The 20,230-nt window shown below is 41.1% G+C and overlaps 1 protein-coding gene across 2 annotated transcripts in view; it reads right to left on the bottom strand.

Annotated features, from left to right (window-relative positions):
• Positions 1-20,230, bottom strand: part of CDH17 (cadherin 17) — an 83,118-nt gene that overhangs the window by 26,399 nt on the left and 36,489 nt on the right. For both annotated transcript variants that reach the window (XM_086695028.1, XM_025922731.2), the window contains exons 4-10: positions 16,640-16,774; positions 15,575-15,713; positions 12,994-13,152; positions 12,691-12,890; positions 10,024-10,155; positions 9,568-9,718; positions 3,439-3,654 (exon numbers count right to left, since the gene is read on the bottom strand). In XM_086695028.1, the coding sequence (XP_086551154.1) occupies positions 3,439-3,654; positions 9,568-9,718; positions 10,024-10,155; positions 12,691-12,890; positions 12,994-13,152; positions 15,575-15,713; positions 16,640-16,774 (1,132 nt within the window). The remainder of the gene's footprint in view (positions 1-3,438; positions 3,655-9,567; positions 9,719-10,023; positions 10,156-12,690; positions 12,891-12,993; positions 13,153-15,574; positions 15,714-16,639; positions 16,775-20,230) is intronic.

Raw genomic sequence — 20,230 nt, 5'->3', positions numbered from 1 at the left:
TTCCCTGAATAGCCCAGCTAGCTGTCTTTCCTTCTCTGAACACTTCCAGTACTTACCATCCTGCTTCTCTGTCCTCTATGGTGGGAAAGTCGGGTGCCTGTTCCCTTTCCTCCAAATGAGGGAGGAAGTGTTACAGTTAGCCCTCTTCAAAAAGCCTGGCTACCCAGCCTGTAGGAGGTGAGAGGGGGTCAGAGGTAGCTGACCCTTTGGAACCCTTTGGGAAATAACACAGGCTTTGGGGGTGGGTTTGACTATTCAAATATCTGGTCAGAGAGAGCAGGTTCAACCTAGGTCCAAGAGGGACACAGAATACAGATGGGAATGGGGTGCCCAGGGAAATATCCAGAGTGAGGAACAACGTAACAGTTTCTTTTCTGGGGTCCCCATGGTTCTAAGCCATGATATATTATGTTGTATAATGGCTAAGACTCAGGGCTCTGGAGTCCCACCGTTAAAATCTGACTCTGTCACTTACCAGATGTGTAAGAGCTTGGTGTGTGTCACTCAAGGACTCTGTGCCTCAGTTAGGTTTTCTATAAAATGTTGATAACTGGGCACCTGAGTGGCTCAGTCGGTTGAGCATCCAACTTTTGATTTTGGCTCAAGTCATGATCCCAGGGTTATGGGATCGAGCCACGTGTCAGGCTCTGCGCTGAGCGTGGAGGCTGCTTGGGATTCTCTCTCTTCCTCTGCCCCTCTCCCCCACTTGCACTAGAGAGCATTCTCTCTCTTAAATATAAATGAATGAATGAATGAATGAATGAATGAATGAATGAAATGTCAATAACAACAGAACTGAGGTTCTTATCCCAACACAAATCTTCAGCACTGTATCAGTGCTTTACCAGCATTACTCATTTCATCTTCAGGCTAATTTCATGACATAAGTACTATCATCATTCTCATTTAGTTCACGAATGAGGACACCACAGGATAGAAAAGCTAGATAAGCTAACTGAGGTCACACACTAACTAGTGGCTGAGCCAGGATGCAAATCCATGTGCTCCCTTTGCTCTCTCTGTCTGCTCTCCACCCTTCACCCTGCTCTGTGCCCTGGGAGGCTGACCTCAGAAACTAACTACATGGCAGACACCCTGGGTGCTGCCAATGGCAGCAGTGACAGGAGATGGGAGGAGGGGTGGGAGGACAGAAGTCGGGGGCAGTTCCCCTTTGCCAGCAGCCTCTCCTATAGGTACAAGTACAGGTCTTGCTCCTTCCGGGAATGTTCCCTTCCCTTGCCCCTTCGCACCCCGCCTCCGTCTCCGTGGAAGGCAGACCGTCTATTATGCTTCACACCTCCCATTGCTTTCCCTTAACCCTGCCTTCAACCTTTGCAAATAACCCCTTCTTTAAACTCTTCTTGGTTATTCCTTTTGAGGAACTGTTTGCTGCTAGGATCCTGACAAACACACTCAGGCATGAATGGTGTTCAAAGCACCGGACATGAGGCCAGGCTTGTGATCTAATAACATTCGAATTATAATGATGGATACTGATTAAAGTTGGGGTCAGTCCCTGGAATATTCGCAGACAACAAGAATAGCTAACATTGTGGTGAGGGGCGGGGCTGGTGCAGGGAGGATGGAGGAGGGGTGGTCTCAGGACCTGAACTTGCTGGCTCCTTGCTCTGCACAAACCTCAAGTTGGGCCAACAGTGAGCCAGGATTTTATGTAAAACTATGTTAATTAAGCCTAGTCTCTAGGCTAGAGTAGTGTACAATTGAATGTTTCATTCCAACAATACACATACACACGTATATATTTATGAATAAATATATTTCATGATCTGGTCCACATTTTCTATATAGATGTACTCACGAACATAGAGAATTTGTAATCTGATTTCCACCTTATGCCCTTGCAGCCTCAAATTGCTTCAGGTCTCAATGCATTTGCAGATGGAATTTCTTCTCCTCTATAAGCCCTGCACTATTTTATAACTTGTCATATTCATCCTTCAAAACTCAGTTCAATGAAACCCCTTCCTTTAGAAAGCCTTACCTGCCCTCTCCCTCCACTGAGTCACTCATTTCCTTCATGGGCTACCTTGTACATGTTTCTTGTAATTTATTTATTCACAGGTCCATCTCCTTTATCATGAAATGCTCCTTGAGGACAGACACGGGGTCTTATTCATCTATGTATCTTCAGTACCTTAAATGGTATCTTATGCAAGGTAAGCGCTCAATAACTATTTGCCAAAAGAACGGATGGCTAAAGGCGTGAAACTGTTAATTCATCACAGGAAGGGATGATTTATTATACTCACTTCTGTTGTACCTCTTAACATAATGCTAGACATATATCAGGCCCTCAATATTTGCCAAATTACTAACTTCCAAAAAGTCTGTAGTAGAGGCCTATTAAACCCTAATTCTCTTCAGTATATCAATATCCATATAAAGGGGGGAAGGTGAAGAGTGGTGTCAAATGATGCTCTCTTCTCCTCTGTGCCTATATGATCTATGACTCCTAGCTCAACAGTTACTGAACCATTGGTTGTGTGACATTCGGTGCTAGTTAACTCAAAGAAAGATTCTTAACCTAGGAGTGTGTGTGCCCCTCAAATAAATCTGGCTATGAATACATGTGTTTTTGTATGTCTCTGCACACTTGTCTGAAAATGTGTGCTTTTCTTAGAGAATGCACCGTTTTCATCAGAGTTTCAAAGGGTCCTGGGACCGACAAAGATTAAGAACCACTTGCTTTGAAATTGTACGGGAATAAGGAACAATGTCTCCTGGTGATGTCACACGGCCAACTGGAAGCTGAGAGAAAACAGAACTCCCCCAAGTGTATTGCTCCCCCACTTTCATACAATAGAGTCCTTGGAGTCTGAAAGGGAGAATAGAAAAATACAATTAACAGGCTGGTTCGTGATCACAGCAGCCATGAGAACGTGCCTTGCTGACTTCCAACAACAGGGAACTTAATTGACAATGGCCCCGCTGCTGTGCTTTGAAATCCATCAGTATGTTTGCACTGAGGCCTCACTTCCCATGGGCTGCCCCAACCAGTGACCGAGCAAGGCAGGCATGCCAAGGCAGGCATGTTCAAGGAGATCATAGACTCTTTTGATGGCTAACCTTGGACTCCTCAATGACCTTGGCCAACTTCTCATTTTTTCCTTTTTCTTTTCTTTTTTTTTTTTTTTTTACTCTTAATGCTCTACGGTACTCCCACCAGCCTTCTTTCCTTCTCTCCTCCATTCAAGGTTAGGTTTGTATTGTGGTCTAATGGTTCTGATGCCTGAACTGTATGTAACTCTGGCCTTTACCATGTTGGGCCAACTCCCGCTATGTTCCATGTGTGTTTTATAAAGGAAGGAAGAACTCTCAAATGGCATTCTGTAATACACCCAGGCATTAGAGCAGCTTAACAAATCGCAACTGGAAGGAAAACAGTATTTCACTTTTGACAGTGAACATGATACTAACCTTTGTCAGACACCTCTATTGTCAAATTGTACTGCGGAGTGACTTGCTTCTTCAAGGACTGCCCAGCCAACTGGACCACTCCCGAGTAGGTTTGGACCAGGAAGAGTCCTTCCTTGGGAAGTTTGGGAATTTGATCCACAATTTTGTATACTAAAACACTGTTGGCAGTATTTTCTTCATCCATGTCATGGCCAATAAAAGTCCCAATATTGCTACCTGTGGAGAAGGAATAAAGGGAATCCATCCATTACAGGCTCTATTTAATCTACTGTATTAAAAAGGGTTTCACTGGATAAGCAGTTTCCTAGAAAGTGCTGTAAATAACTTTGAGTAGCAGACTAAAGTTCTTAGATTTATTTGGTTCTTCTCACTCTTTCCATAGTGTAGTACATCGAGCAGTATATTAGTCTGACAGGGCCAGCATAACAAAGTACCACAGGTTGGATAGATTTAGCAACAGAACTTTATTTTCTCACAGTTTCTGAAGGCTAAAGATCTGAGATCAAGATGTTAGCAGGGTTGGCTGGTTCTAAGACTTCTCTCCTTGGTTTCCAGATGGCCGTCTTCCCATGTCCAGTCTTCACATGGCCAGTCCTCTGTACATGTCCGAGTCCAGATTTTCTCTTCTTAGAATGACACCATTCATTAAGACCCACACTAATGGAAGCATTTCAACTTAACTACCTCTTTAATGAACCTAGTTCTAAATAATATTTCTCCTTTGACATACTGAGGATTTCACCATATGCATTTTAGGGGGGACACAATTCAGCCCATAACAAATAGTGTCCTACAAAAATTCATGTCCACCTGAAACCTCAAATGTGACCTTATTTGGAAATAGAGTCTTTGCAGATGTAATTAGTTAAGGATCTTGAGATGAAATCATCCTGAATTTAGAGTAGACTAAATCCAGTGATTGCTGTTCTTATTAGAAGAAGAGAAGACAAAGACACACACAGAGGAGGTGGCCACGTGAAGGAGGAGGCAAATACTAGAGTGATGCCTTAAGCAGTCAAGGAATGCCAGGAACCAACAGAAGCTAGAAGAGGCAAGAAAGAATTCTCTCATGGCTGGCACCTTGATTTTAGACTTCTAGCCTCCAGAACTGTGAGAGAATACATTTCTGTTGTTTGAAGGCACCAACTTTGTGGTCATTTGTTATGGCCCCCCTTGGACACTAATAGACAAGACAAATGGTGTAACGAAACAAGGCTGAGCCAACTGTGGCTTGCTTCTAAGCAACTTTATGCATTGGTTGCAGAGACTGAACCCACCCCAAAGATAACACAGGGCAAAGAACAGGCACACATCCCCCACCTTGGTGCAGTTTATAGCCCCATGTATTTTATGCTGGTGAGTGTTTTGGTCCAGGGAGTTCCAGAAGTCAGAGGCTATGACTCACTGCTCCCTCTAGTTCTGAGTGAGTTCTAATAGGTTCTGGATCGTCTTGCTCTGTGAAACGAGAACTGTGGGTTTCTCAACATGCAGTAAAAGTTCCACCTTGGGGCTAAAATTTGAATACATCCCAGTTGTGGAGTTAAGTTTCACCCCTTCCCCAATCAATTTGCATCAACTGACTTACATGGAAATTTATAGATTTCTTTTTTTTTTTTGACAGGAGAGGTAGAGAAGTATGTATGTTTTGTCTATAATGGAACCAGACACATGTAGATGTGTCTCATGGGCTGGGGAGGGGGCATTATGATCTACAGGGCATAGGCAAATATTTATCTAATATGGAAGTAGCTGCTATTTCTGAGTCCATTATAACCAAGTCACCTTTGTGGCATACATCTGCCCTTAAAAATATGTGTGTTGGAATGAAAGAGTATCTTACTAAATTCTGTGATCCTTTGTCACAGGTCTGAGCAGCCCTGCCTTGGACCTTTCCTCTCAGCAAGTAAGTGTAACACAGAGGACACTGTTCTTCTCCTACCCCACAGGAAAATTCCAGCTGTCAGAGTCACAATGAGGACTATCAACATCAGTGACTGGGGAAATTCCAGCAGAGGATGCTACTTAGTGGGAGCAGAGAACGTTTTGGGTGGGCCAGAAGTAAAAGGAGGGCCATGTCTCTGAGTGACAAAGGCCAGGGGCAGGTGGCAGCCTGAATTGATTCAGAGGTATATACAGCATCTCTTGGGACACTCAGAAATAGTTTAGGCAGGTGGGGCAGGGAGGTGGGCCTTTTACGAGAAACGAAATTTCCTGTATGAGCACATAGAACTTGGTAACGAGTGGGATTTCAGAATTAATATTGGCATTGCTAAAACTTAGGGACATGAGTCCTATGAGATTTTGGCTAATAAAAGACACTAAAGATACTAAATCTTTGTTTAGGCTAAATATAGAGAACAGACTCAATCTGTGCTGATTTAGAAGAATTCCTGGCCCATTACATCCACCATTTGAAACCTTGTGAAATATAGCTACAAAATAAATTCTCACCTTTAGAGAAGCAAATATCCCCTGGGCCCCTGAACAGTTTATTCTACCGACAGTGAGTTCTTCACCAGTCTCAGAAAGCTAGTACTATCCTCTTCCCAAAGGTAGGCAGCTTTTAAAATTGTTCCCAATGACCTCTCCCATATTAATGCCCTGGTGTAACCCCCACCTCTTGAATGTGGGTTGGGCCTAGTGACTCCCTTCTAATGAATGGAATATGGTAAAATGATGGATGTCACCTCAGGGATTAGATTATAAAAATACTGACTTTCATCTTGGTCACCATTTTTCAAGCTCTCACTGCTCCCCACACCCAAGCTTCTCCTCTGAATCAAAGGTACCCAACTGAGCTACACTCTGATTCCTGACTCACAGAATCTTTGATATAATAAATATTTGTTTGAAACTGTGAAGTTTGGGGGACATTTGTTATGTAGCAATAGACAACTAATACACTAAATGTTAAGCCCTAAACAAAAAAACTTGAGTGATCATCTGGAAAGTTATTCAAAGATCCTCTACCTTCATTTAGCATCACAGACCAGAAATTTGGGAGGTTTTCAAAAAGGGTGATGCCACAAGTATTTCTTGGCTATTGTAATACATTTCGTTCTTACACAACTGTCACTGTTGGAAGATTCTTCCTTATAATTAACTAAAATCCTTCAAGCTGTCATTTAACCCTTCCTACTGCAGCAAGAATTAGAATAAATGAAAAAAAGAGGACCTGAGCAGAACACACAGACAATAGGTAACCTATATAGGACTCCTGACAGCAAGAAAAGAAAAAAACAAAACAAAACTATGAGCAGTGAGCAAATAAGCCACAGGAGCAGTACTCATCAAGCTGCCAGAACGGCACCCACTGTGCCAAAAATGTGTAGCAAGAAGAGTAGAGAGATCAAAAGAAAATGGTAAGAAGGTCCACAAGGTATAGGAGGGTCTGCTTACAAGGACAGCAAGGCCCTAGGAGTGGCAGTCTAATCTTGCACAAAACAACAGACAAAAACATTTCAAGAAATGCCAGCCTGTGGCACAAAAACAGACACTCAGATCAATGGAACAGAATAGAGAACCCAGAAATGGACCCACAAACGTATGGCCAACTAATCTTTGACAAAGCAGGAAAGAATATCCAATGGGATAAAGATGGTCTCTTCAGCAATGGTGCTGGGAAAACTGGAGAGCGACATGCAGAAAAATGAACCTGGACCACTATCTTACACCATACACAAAAATAAACTCAAAATGGATGAAAGACCTAAACGTAAGACAAGAAGTCATCCAAATCCTCAAGAAGAAAGCAAGCAAAAACCTCTTTGACCTCGGCTGCAGCAACTTCTTACTCAACATTTCTCCAGAGGCAGGGAAACAAAAGCAAAAATGAACTATTGGGACTTCATCAAAATAAAAACCTTCTGCACAGCAAAGGAAACAATCAGCAAAATCAAAAGGCAACTGATGGAATGGGAGAAGATATTTGCAAACGACATATCGGATAAAGGGTTAGTATCCAAAATCTATACAGAACTTATCAAACGCAACACCCAAAAAACAAATAATCTAGTGAGGAAACGGGCAAAAGACATGAATAGACACTTCTCCAAAGACATCCAGATGGCCAACCGACACATGAAAAACTGCTCAACATCACTCATCATCAGGGAAATACAAATCAAAACCACCATGAGATACAACCTTACACCTGTCAGAATGGCTAACATTAACAACTCAGGCAACAACAATTTTATTTCAATAAATAAAATTTAAAGACAGTATCTTTTAGGGAAATACAAATCAAAACCACAATGAGATACCACCTTACATCTGTCAGAATGGCTAACATTAACAACTCAGGCAACAACAGACTTTGGCAAGGATGCCGAGAAAGAGGATCTCTTTTGCACTGCTGGTGGGAATGCAAACTGGTGCAGTCACTCTGGAAAACAGTGGAGGTTCCTCAAAAAATTAAACATAGAACTACCCTATGACCCAGCAATTGCACTACTAGGTATTTATCCAAGGGATACAGGTGTGCTGTTTTGAAGGGACACAGGCACCCCAATGTTTATGGCAGCACTATCAACAATAGCCAAAGTATGGAAAGAGCCCAAATGTCCATTGATGGATGAGTGGATAAAGAAGATGTGGTATATATATACAATGGAGTATTACTCAGCAATCAAAAAGAATGAAATATTGCCATTTGCAACTATGTGGATGAAACTAGAGGGTATTATGCTAAGTGAAATTAGTCAGTCAGAGAAAGATAAATATCATATGACTTCACTCATATGAGGACTTTAAGACACAGAACAGATGAACATAAGGGAAGGGGAGCAAAAATAATATAAAAACAGGGAGGGGGACAAAAACATAAGAGACTCTTAAATATGGAGAACAAACTGAGGGTTACTGGATGGGTTGGGGGAGGCGGGATGGGCTAAATGGGTAAGGAGCATTAAGGAATCTACTCCTGAAATCATTGTTGCATTAGATGCTAACTAATTTGAATGTAAATTAAAAAAATAAAATTAAAAAGAAAGGAAGAAAGAAAGGAAGAAGAAAGAAAGAAAGAAAGAAAGAAAGAAAGAAAGAAAGAAAGGAGGGAAGGAAGGAAGGAAGGAAGGAAGGAAGGAAGGAAGGAAGGAAGGAAGGAAGAAAGAAAGAAAGAAAGAAAGAAAGAAAGAAAGAAAGAAAGAAAGAAAGAAATGCCAGCCTGTTCAACCAATGAGCTCATTACCATGGGGTAATAGACAAGCATTGTGCCAAATCCAGGGAAGTCCTAAAACTCCCAGAAATCAGGGGTACCCGGGTGGCTCAGTCAGTTAAGCATCCAACTCTTGGTTTCAGCTCAGGTCATGATCTTGTGGTTTGTGAATTTGAGCTCCGCATTGGGTTCCATGCTAACAGCACAGAGCCTGCTTGGGATTCTCTCCCCCTCTTTCTCTGCCCCTCCCATGCATGTGCTCTTTCTCTTCCTCTCTAAAAATAAATAAAGCTAAAAAAAAGCCCCAGACATCATAATGTTCTCCTAGCAGTTGTCCTCTGTACAAAACCAAAGCCATCATTCAACACAGTGAAAAGAAACAAAGCAAATTGAGAACGAAAGGACAAAAATAGGTAGGACTTGAGCTTCATTTACCATCTTCCTGAACAATTATTTGATTCCTAGAGAGGGAGAATCAAGGGTCAAAAGCCAACTTGCATTCGTAGTGCTTACTTATTGTAAGGTATCTGACATTGGATGTAAATGATTATTTAAATCATTTAGCAAGTTTGACAAGATTTTATTGGATTGTCAGAAGGGCAAATAAGAATTGATGGGACAACCTTGTACATGAGATAACCTTATATATGTATACAGGATCCTGGCATCCATAAATGGTTATGATAATAGGGGTAGTTGGTAGTAGTAAATGGGTAGTAGTAGTAGCAATATAGTGGTGGTCGTAGTCATAAAAGCTCCAGTTTCAGAGCACCACCCACATACGTTTGAGCCAAAATACTGTACCTATGGGAGTCCAAAGTGTATTCAATCTCTGCGCTGTGTTGGACATGGACAACCGATCCCCGACCAGGCTTATCTGCCCACCCACCACCTGGTAGAGAGGAGAAAGGGCTTACAGAGGTAATATATGGTGGAGAGTTACACAGCTTCGAACAGCTCTCTTTTCTTACCTATATCTTCATTCTCCTGGACCTCAAATACGGTCACCGCAGATGGACATGTAGGTGGATTATCATTAATGTCTTTCACTTTTACACGAATTTCCACTGGGAAGGCAAGCGGTTTTCCCATCTCATCCTTTGCCACGGCATAAAAAACATACTACAACAGGAAGATCAGTGTTAAGACAGGACTCCTTCATCATCCCCTTTAAAAGGCAGAGGAAACAGCTTGGGTTTACCCCTTTATTTTCAATTTGCTTAGAGCTGGAAGACGAAGAAAAATGAAATGAGTTGGATCTGTGGGCGTGCTCTCATGTCTTTGAGAGAAATAATATACTGGGGTCCAGAACACGGTTTGGGGCTCTGGTTGTCGTTGTTTTTATGTAAAATCGATTCTGCATTTAGTTGTCTGTAGGCACTGGACTCCGTCTTGCTATCTGTGAAACTCCTCCCAGACTTACTCACCGAATCCTTTTCTTCACGGTCCAAGGGCTGAGTCACATAAATACCTCCTTCCTGGTCAATTGAAAATGGTAAAGTTGACAGCTTCTCCTTTTCAACTAAGGAGTATTGTGCACCTGGCTCATTCCACTGCACCTACAGGGCCCAGGGTGAATTGCGAGAAAAGATAGATCAGGACCAAGAGAACCGGAAAGGAATAAACAATTTTCCGGTTTTCAATTTGAAATTTCTGACGATCTTGTTTTTATGTCTGTGTTTTACTAGAACTACTTCATACTCAACCAAAATTAAGCCTTTTGTTTTCTTGTTTAACCAAGTTACATTGCTCAAAAAAAGCACACAGGGTGTTTTTCTTCTCTAAAGCAGGTCTTTGTGAATCTTTAAAGAATTTGTGGGTTGCTCCTTTGGAGGTCTGACCATGGAGACTTCATATCCATGAAACATTAGTTCAAGAAACAAAATGTACTTTGCAGCTGGTACTATCTGAGAACAAATCCATGACATAGGACAAGTTTCTGAAACTCAACAATGGCGATGATAAAAGCAATAGGAGACACTCTAAACTCTTCTCCATGCCATTATTTAAGTAAGACAAATAGTACATAAATAAAGCACATTCATCCCCTAAATATTTAGTCTTAGAGACTCCAAAGACAAGAATAACTGCCAAGTCCTAGTGTTGTTCGTAAACAACTTGGCAAAAAATAAACTGAATGGTAAGATCAGTCAACTTGCTAGAGACACAGCCTGGCCTCTCTGACATTCTAATACTTGTAATAACACCTACAGAGGATCTGCCACATGCCAGACACAATTCTAAACACTCTTATGTACGATTTCATTAAATTTTCAAAAAGTCCCATGAGGTGGAGAGGTAGAGACTATGATACCCATTTTATAAGTGAGGAAACCAGGGCACAATGTCTATGGCTATGAGAAATTTCTCTATGGCTATGAGAAATTTCCAGACTAAACTATTCTCTCAGACCAGCTTGGAAAGGGTATCAAGGAACCACCCTTGCCCCTTGTTAGCTATTTAAACACCACCCTCCTGTCAAGCCAAAGACCATGTTCTTGGTTCTAAGAGAGCTCCCCTTGTGTCCTAAAAATTCAGTCTGTCTTCTTTTCTCTTGAGCTGTTCCCTCTACTCTTCTTCCTGGGTCTCAAGACACCCAAAGCACTTTCCCCAGGCCTGGGAATTAGGTGCAGCACCTCGAATTTCTTTACATTGACAGCCCTGAGAACAAATAAACATGTGTGCTCTTTTTAGCATTTCTAAGTCCTTGTGGGGATAACCTACATAATAAATAAGACTTTAGTAAAGGCCCCAAGTCTGAAATTTGCATGGCTGTGAGTCCTGACACATTTTCTTAGCTGATAGAGCAGAATATCTCTTGCTTTCATTCTTTTTTTTCACCCCGAAGGTGAAGTTCATTAATTCAATATTTCAATAAATAAAAATCCTTTTAAGATTGACAATAGGTATGATGGGATGGGCCATTCCAGGACCCCTAACAACATCATTCAGAAAAATATCTTAGGGGAACTACAGACTGAGACTCATAATATTGAAACCTTTTATCCATGTTCACAAATACTGTTGCTGAATTACTCTTCACAACAACAAGAGAGGTATTATTATCCCCATTTTATTGAAGAGGAGCTGGGGCTCAGAGGGGTTAAATGGCTTATTCATGATCAGTCATGAAAATAATGGAGGAGGCATGTGGTTTTGGTTATCTGCTTCAAAATCTAGTGCTCTCTCACTAACCCACAGTTTTCACGTCAAGGAACCCCCTGATCTTACAGAAAATATCAGATCTGGGTGGACCTGAAGGTGGATTTCCAGGATCTAAGGTAGGAGGGGACCCAGGGTAAGAGCACCAACCACAGAGGTGGGAAGAGGGGGGACATTTGAATGAAGAGTAGAGGCACATATAGGAGATGGAGTCGCAGGAGGGTGGTCTCCAAGAGTACAGGTTGCCTACTTGACTCCTACTCTTGGCCAGTCCTGTGTCTGTCCCTCAGTCTATGATGGGATGAGTCTATTGGATAGAGATTTTCTCACAAGAATAAGAAGCAGTCTTTCAAAAATATTTGCAACTCCTATTCAAATCATGTATATTAGTAGTATCTACTTGGAAGGGAAGGTGAGTACAATTCTTTTTTAAAGCTTGTGTGTGTGTGTGTATGTGCGTGCATCTGAATCCAAGTTGGTAAAGTCCAGGGTTTACCCATGATAATAAACTAATAAACTCCAGAGACTCAGGGCCAGAGACTTTGTCTATTTAGTTTGTTTTATAATTATGCTACGTAAAAATGTACCCAATAAATATATCAGTGAAGACCATGACAGAGGGCCTCTACAAAGTGAGGCCATTTATCTCATTGTCTTGAGGGGTGCCTGGGTGGCTCAGTTGGTTGAGCATCCAACTTAGGCTCAAGTCATGACCTTGAAGTTTGTGGGTTCAAGCCCTGTGTCAGGCTCTGCGCTGACAGCTCAAAGCCTGGAGCCTGCTTCAGATTCTGTGTCCATGTCTGTGTTTGTGTCCCTTGCTTGCGTGCTCTCTCTCTCTCCCTCTCTCCCTCTTCCCCTTTCCCTCTCAAAAATAAATAAATAAACTTAAAAAAAAGTTATCTCATAGTCTGGAGACATTCCTTGGGCACTACCTGAGTGATTTTGATGGGGTGAGGATCAGTTGAGTTTTCTACAATCTCCACAGGCTCTGGTGCTTTCCAAATATTCTCCTTCACCATAATGTTCACAGATGTGCTGTCACTGAAGGAATGATCATTCTGGCCTCCCATGTCCTTCACTGAGACCACCAGTCTGTAGGAAGGATTCTTAATGGGATCCAATTCCCGAGATCCTATGAGAAGTAGGAGAGAAGAGAAAAGGAAATGTCTCCAACGGTAACACAGATCTAGGTCCCTCTTCCTGACTCAGTCTTATGAGGGCATCATTTGACTTACCTTCTAGGGTAAGGGAAATTGCCCCTGTTTTGTTGTTGATCTGAAAGTACATGACATCATTGATCTTGGGAAGCTGGATGATAATTTCATAAATAAGCTGACCATTGGGAGTAGTTGGGTCATCCAGGTCTGTAGCATTGACATACATGAAGGGTTTTCCTGTTTAACAAAACATATCCAGAGAGGAAAAATATGTTAACTGAAATCCAAACCAACCATAGCCACTTTTATCTTCTAAGAGGCAGAGATAGGATGGGGGAAGGTGCCATAATTTATACCAGTGGGGAAATATATCTTTACTCTGCTTCCTTCCCCTAGGATGGGGTTTCTTGAAGTATGGTCCAGGGACTTGTAGGGGTCTTTGAGATTATTTTAGGTTTGATGGAGTCATGCACATGTAAAAGATCCAGTCAAGGACAAGATAATTTGATGGATTTTAGCATAAAGGAGTATCAAAAAAAAAGCTTTGGTATAGTTTCAGGTTTCACATTGTCACCAGCCTTTAAGAAACCACCACTTGTTGAGTTCTGGTGTAGTATCAAAGAATATCCACAGTTATCTGAGGATGCTATTACAATACTCCTCCCTTCTCCAACTGCATATCTGTGTGGGGCCAGTTTTTCTTCATATGCTTCAACTAAAACAGCCTATAGCAACAGAATGGGTGCAGAAAAGGACACAAGAATCCAACTGCTTTCAGTTAATTAATCCAGTTATTAAAAAGATGTGCAAAGATTAAAACAAAGCTATTCTTAATAATTCCTTTTGTCCTTAAAAATAGCTATTTTCATTAAAATATGTTTATTATTACTTACAGTGAGTTAATTTTTTAAATTCCTAATATGGTAAATACTGGTAATCAGTGATGTCCTAGAGCCAGCTCTTGAAAGCCAATGGTTGAATTTCCAGAAACTTTGTGAACCAATTATTAACACCACTGGTACCTTAAAATAAGCCATGTTGGGAGTATTGATACCACAGAAATTGGAAAATGTTACAAATCAGGGCTTCTCGCCTCAGAAAGATAGCTATTAAACATTTACCAGCACATCACTGGATATAATCCACATATTCAAAAGATTTTTGGAGTTGTTAATAATTTTTAAAAGAACACAGGAGCCCTGAGACCAAAAATTTTGGGAACCACTGATCTAGAAGAACCTATTGGTGAAGAGAGAAAGGGTAAGACTTAGAAGATTCTTGGGATGCCTGGGTGGCTCATTTGGTTAAGCGTCCGACTTTGGCTCAGGTCATGATCTCACAGTTTGTGGGTTCAAGCCCCGCGTCGGGCTCTGTGCTGACAGCTCAGAGCCTGGAGCCTGCTTCCGATTCTGTGTCTCCCTCTCTCTCTGTCCCTCCCCTGCTCATGCTCTGTCTCTCTCTGTCTCAAAAATAAATAAAACATTAAAAAAAATTTTTTTAATTAAAAAAAAAGAAGATTCTTATTTAGCAGAATTCATAAGTGAGTCTTTGGTTGTGGTCTCAGGGACAGAAAGTGAAATTGCTGCACATGATAAAGTGGAAGAAATGTTCTTCCTGAGTTACTAGAAGTGGCACTGAAGAAAGAGATACAAGATTAAGTAACACAGAGGGAAACTTGACATTGAGTTGGTGGAAATGGCCAAGAGTCTTTATGAAAACTCAGAAGTCTAATATTCACATTTGTTTTCTTCATATTCATATTATGATATAATGCTCCTTCATCTCCCCAAATCTTCAATAATGCCTTGATGAGGGGCTTTAACGTAAATGAAGGGTAGAAGCATAGTGAAGGGATGGACTATAAGCAGGAGTTGCAAGTAAGAGAAGAAAAAGAACTGGGAGCCAGTAGTGACCATAAGCGTGTAGATTTCTGGGAGAATGTAAGAGACTGAGCTCACTTCCCTAGAGTATTCTTGAGTGTCTTAGAGCTCTAAGGTATTCTTTTTTTATATAGTTTTTTGTTTGTTTGTTTGTTTGTTTGTTTTGAGAGAGAGACAGACAGAGAGCAAGTGGGGGAGGGGTAGACAGAAAGGGGCAGAGAGAGAGAGTCCCAAGCAGGCTCCTGCACTGCCAGTGCAGAACCTAACATGGGGCTTGAACCCACGAACCATGAACTCATGACCCGAGCCAAAACCAGGAGTCAGATGCTCAACCAACTGAGTCACCCAGGTGCTCCCAGCTCTAAGGTGTTCTAAAGCTCATTCTAGAATCATAGTTCTCAACTGGAGAGATTTTGTCCCCCAGGTGACATTTGGCAATGTCTGAAGGCATCTTTATTGTCACAGCTTGGGGAGAGGGGTTGCTAACAGCATCTGGTGAGTAGATGGCAGGGATGCTGCTAAACATCCTAACATGCACAGAACAGCCCCTGACAAAAAGAGAATTATCAGGTCCAAGATGTTAGTAGTGCCGAAGCTGAGAAATCATGTCTTAGAGCAATGGAGATAATAAACTAACTCCTAGATGACTGTTGTGAAATTTAAATATGACAGGAAGTGCTTAATGAGTGATAGCCGCAGCTGTTAGCCATACAAATCTGCTCCTTCTGCCTGGTATTCTTCTACCTTTCCATAAATATCTCCAGACTCCTGCCTTTTACCTGGACGAGAATTCTGTCTTACTGAGCCTTCATAGTTTGGCTGGAGAAATGTGGGTCGATTGTCATTGATGTCCTTCACTTCTATGGTGATGGGAACTGGGCCCTCCACTGTGGCTCCATAAGCATCCAGGGTGGAGACCTGATGTAGAAAGGAAAAGGAAACCACTGTGATGAGTCTGAACTTCATACACACACTCAAAAGTCAGTTGAAGGAAATTGGAGGTCAAAGATCCAATAGCCTTGTGACTATAGGGGTGAAAGACACCCATAAAAGCCCTATATTGGGAGGTAATAAAACAGGGACCCTATCAGTTAAATCTGGCTAATCATGACTTTGTTCTTCCAGCAGTAGGGTATACTGGACACTGGATGTGCTTCTTTTCTAAATAGTTGGAGTCAGTTAGATAAGAACACTTTGACCCTTAAGGCTGTGGAAGTGCCATGTCCTCTTACAGAGCGTTTTAGTGGTCAACCTGCAAAGCCAATAGAAGTTACCAGACAGGAAGCTTTTGCTTGTTCTTTTTTTTCCCTACAATTAGCTCTCTGCCATTCCCATGTATTCAGCTACAAACCATGAAAAACTAAGGAGGACAAAGAGGGAGAAGTTATCTTTGGTCATCCTTTGACCACTGGTTACTTCTGCTTCTTGCAAGGCCCACAGGAGGTCTGTCCTAGCACTGATGCTGCCTTCTCTGTGGATCCAGAACCCACACAACAACCAAAGGAAGATACCAGTGGAATATCAGAGAAGGGTTGGCTTGGTTTTGATCCAGGTACTTGAGCATGGCCATGCTTGGGCAAGCAATGCTTTCTGAGGGCCTTGGCAATTTAAATTGGGTTACTCTGGTTAAAAAGCCTGAAGAAAAGGGTATCTTTGCCATACCCAAAGGGGTATCCCTTTGTAGTTGGTAAAAAATTGACAAATGAGGTTTGCAAAGCATGACATTAATGTCAAGAGAGCCGTAACAGGATTCTGTGAAAGAAATGCAGGTGCCAGTGATTCTTCTAAGATAAAAGATGTTCAGAGAGGTTGGAGTTAGATTCCTTTGTCTGGTTTCAATTCACCTGGAGTTTGTGAACAGCTCTTATTTCTCTATCCAGGGCTTTGTTATGATACAAAAGTCCATCTGGTTGTATCTGAAATATGCCATCTGTCTCTCCAGTTAGTTTGAAAGTCACAGCAGGAGGACTGGCCTTAAACTGGGGAAGAAAGCAAAAATCAGATTAGGTTGTAAGGAAAAAACAATGTTGTAGAATTTGTAGAAAAGGTAACGTTTTCATTTGTACAATCACTAAATAAGATCTGAGCTTGTAAAGTGGTGCATTCTAAAAGTTTGCTCTGGGTGGCTCAGTTGGTTAGGCATCAAACTTGGGATCAAGTCATGATCTTGTGGTTCATGGGTTTGAGCCCCATGTTAGGTTCTGCGCTGAGAGCTCAGAGCCTAGAGCCTGCTTCCAATTCCGTGTCTCCCTCACTCTCTGTGCCTTCCTGGCTTACACTCTGTTTCTCTCTCTCTCTCTCTCAAAAATAAATAAACATTAAAATAAATAAATAAATAAATAAATAAATAAATGTCCGCTTGAATATTAACTATTTATCTTTTAAAATACATTTCCTCAAGAAACAATGTATAATATAATTTAACACATTGATAAAAGCAAATTGATGCTTTAAATTGTGGCTGTAGTTAGATGAGATTTTTCTGAGAATATCTGAAAGCTATAACATTACCAGCTTCTTTTTTTTTTAAGTTTATTCATTTTTTTGAGAGGGAGAGAGAGCACAAGTGGGTAAGGGGCAGAGAGAGGGAGAGAGAGAAAATCCCAAGCAGACTTTTCACCACCAGTGCAGAGCCTGACACAGGACTCGAACCCACAAACTGTGAGATCATGACCTGAGCCAAAGTCAGACACTTAACCAACTGAGCCACCCAGGTGCCCTAACATTATCGGCTTCTAAATGGGTGATGGGCATTGAGGAGAGCACTTGTTGGGATGAGCACTGGGTGTTGTATGTAAGCGATGAACCACAGGAATCTACCCCCAAAATCAAGAGCACACTGCACACACTGTATGTTAGCCAATTTGGCGATAAATTATACTAAAAAAAGAAAAGAAACATTAAAAGGGATAACGTGATTTCTAAGATTAAAAAAAGATGTCATTTGGTTCTTCTAAACATTATGACAAAGGTTAAGAGACATTTTAATGTTAAGAAAGCAATTTAAAAGTGGCTTCAACTTGATAAATTTCTATATGACAATCTTAATTGATTTTTCAGAAGTGAAGAAAATATCAGTAATTATTCATGGAATAGTTATAGCACTTTTAGGACCACAAGAATAGAAATTTCATGGGATCCCTGGGTTGCTCAGTCAGTTAGGAGTCCAACTTTGGTTCAGGTCATGATCTTATGATTCATGGGTTTGAGCCCCATATCAGACTGTGCTGGCAGCTCAGAGCCTGGAGCCTGCTTCCGATTCTGTGTCTCCCTCTCTCTCTGCCCCTCCCATGCTCAGTGCATGCTCTGTCTCTCTCTGTCTCAAAAATAAATAAACATTTAAAAAAATAAATAAATAAAAATTTTTTTAAAGAATTAAATTAAAATTGAAAATTCACGTATAATATAATGGATTTCAAAGGAAAGCCAGAGTAGCCATATTTCATCAGACAAACTAGATATTAAAACAAAGCCTGTAAGAAGAGATGAAGTGTATTATGTCATAATTAAGGGGTCTATCCACCAAGAAGATCTAACAATTGTAAATATATATGACCCCGGGGCGCCTGGGTGGCGCAGTCGGTTGGGCGTCCAACTTCAGCCAGGTCACGATCTCGCGGTCCATGAGTTCGAGCCCCGCGTCAGGCTCTGGGCTGATGGCTCAGAGCCTGGAGCCTGTTTCAGATTCTGTGTCTCCCTCTCTCTCTGCCCCTCCCCCGTTCACGCTCTGTCTCTCTCTGTCCCAAAAATAAATAAACGTTGAAAAAAAAATTAATATATATGACCCCAACTTGGAACACCCAAATATATAAATTAATTAGCGCAAACAGAAAGAAACTCATTGATAATAATACCATAACAGTAGGGGACTTTAACATCCCACTTACAGCAATGGACAGATCATCTAAGCAGAAAATCAACAAGGAAACAATGGCTTTTAATGACACACTGCACCTGATGGACTTAATAGATATATTCAGAACATTTCATCCTAAAGTAGAATTCACATTCTTCCCAGTACACATGGAATACTCTCCAGAATAGATCAGAATAGATCACATACTAGGTCACAAATCAGCCCTCAACAAGTACAGAAAGATCAATATCATATCATGCATATTTTCAGACCACAAAACTATGAAACTTGAAATCAATCACAAGAAAAAATTTGGAAAGACCACAAATTCTTGGAGGTTAAAGAACATCCTACTAAAGAATGAATGGCTTAACCAAGAAATTAAAAAGGAAATTAAAAAGTATATGGAAGCCAATGAAAACGAAAACACAACAGTCCAAAACCTCTGGAAGCAGCAAAGGCAGTCTAAGGAGGAAGTACATAGCAATCCAGGCCTTCCTAAAGAAGAAAGAAAGGGGGCGCCTGGGTGGCGCAGTCGGTTAAGCGTCCGACTTCAGCCAGGTCACGATCTCGCGGTCTGTGAGTTCGAGCCCCGCGTCAGGCTCTGGGCTGATGGCTCGGAGCCTGGAGCCTGTTTCCGATTCTGTGTCTCCCTCTCTCTCTGCCCCTCCCCCGTTCATGCTCTGTCTCTCTCTGTCCCAAAAATAAATAAAAAACGTTGAAAAAAAAATTTAAAAAAAAAAAAAAAAAAGAAGGAAGAAAGGTCTCAAAAACACAACCTAGCCACACAACTGAAAGATCTGGGAAAAAATAGCAAATGAAGCCCAAAACCAGCAGAAGAAGGGAAATAATAAAGATTAGAGCAGAAATCAATGATATGGAAATCGAAAAAACAATAGAACAGATCAACAAAACTAGGAGCTGTTTCCTTGAAAAAATTAACAGAATTGATAAACCTCTAGCCAGATTTATCAAAAAGAAAAAGGACCCAAATAATGAATGAAAGAGGAAAGATTACAATCAACACTGTAGAAATACAAACAATAAAAAAGAACATTATGAGCAATTAATATGCCAACAAATTGTCAATATGGAAGAAATGGACATATTCCTAGAAACACAAACTACCAAAACTGAAACAGGAAGAAGTAGAAAATTTGAGGGGGCACTTAGGTGACTCAGTCAGTTAAGCGCCTAACTTTGGCACCTGTCATGATCTCATGGTTTGTGAGTTCGAGCCCAGCATCAGGCTGTCTGCTGTCAGCACAGAGCCTGCTTCAGATCCTCTGTCTCCCTCTCTATCTCTCTTTCTCTCAAAAATAAATAAACATTAAAAAAAATTTAAAGAAAATTTGAACAGACCCATAATCAGTAAACTAACTGAATCAGTAATTAAAAATCTCCCAACAAACAAGAGTCCAGGGCTGGATGACTTCCCAGGGGAATTCTACCAAACATTCAAGGAAGAGTTAATACCTATTCTTTTGAAGCTATTCTAAAAAAAAAGAAAGAAAAAAAAAAAGAAAAGAAATGGAAGGAAAACTTCCAAACTCATTCTATGAGGACAGCATTACCTTGG

The sequence above is a fragment of the Puma concolor genome, chromosome F2 (genome assembly GCF_028749965.1).
Source record: "Puma concolor isolate L17-30 chromosome F2, mPumCon1.1.hap2, whole genome shotgun sequence".
Taxonomy (NCBI): Eukaryota; Metazoa; Chordata; class Mammalia; order Carnivora; family Felidae; genus Puma; species Puma concolor.
This window is presented reverse-complemented; position numbering and strand designations above follow the sequence as displayed.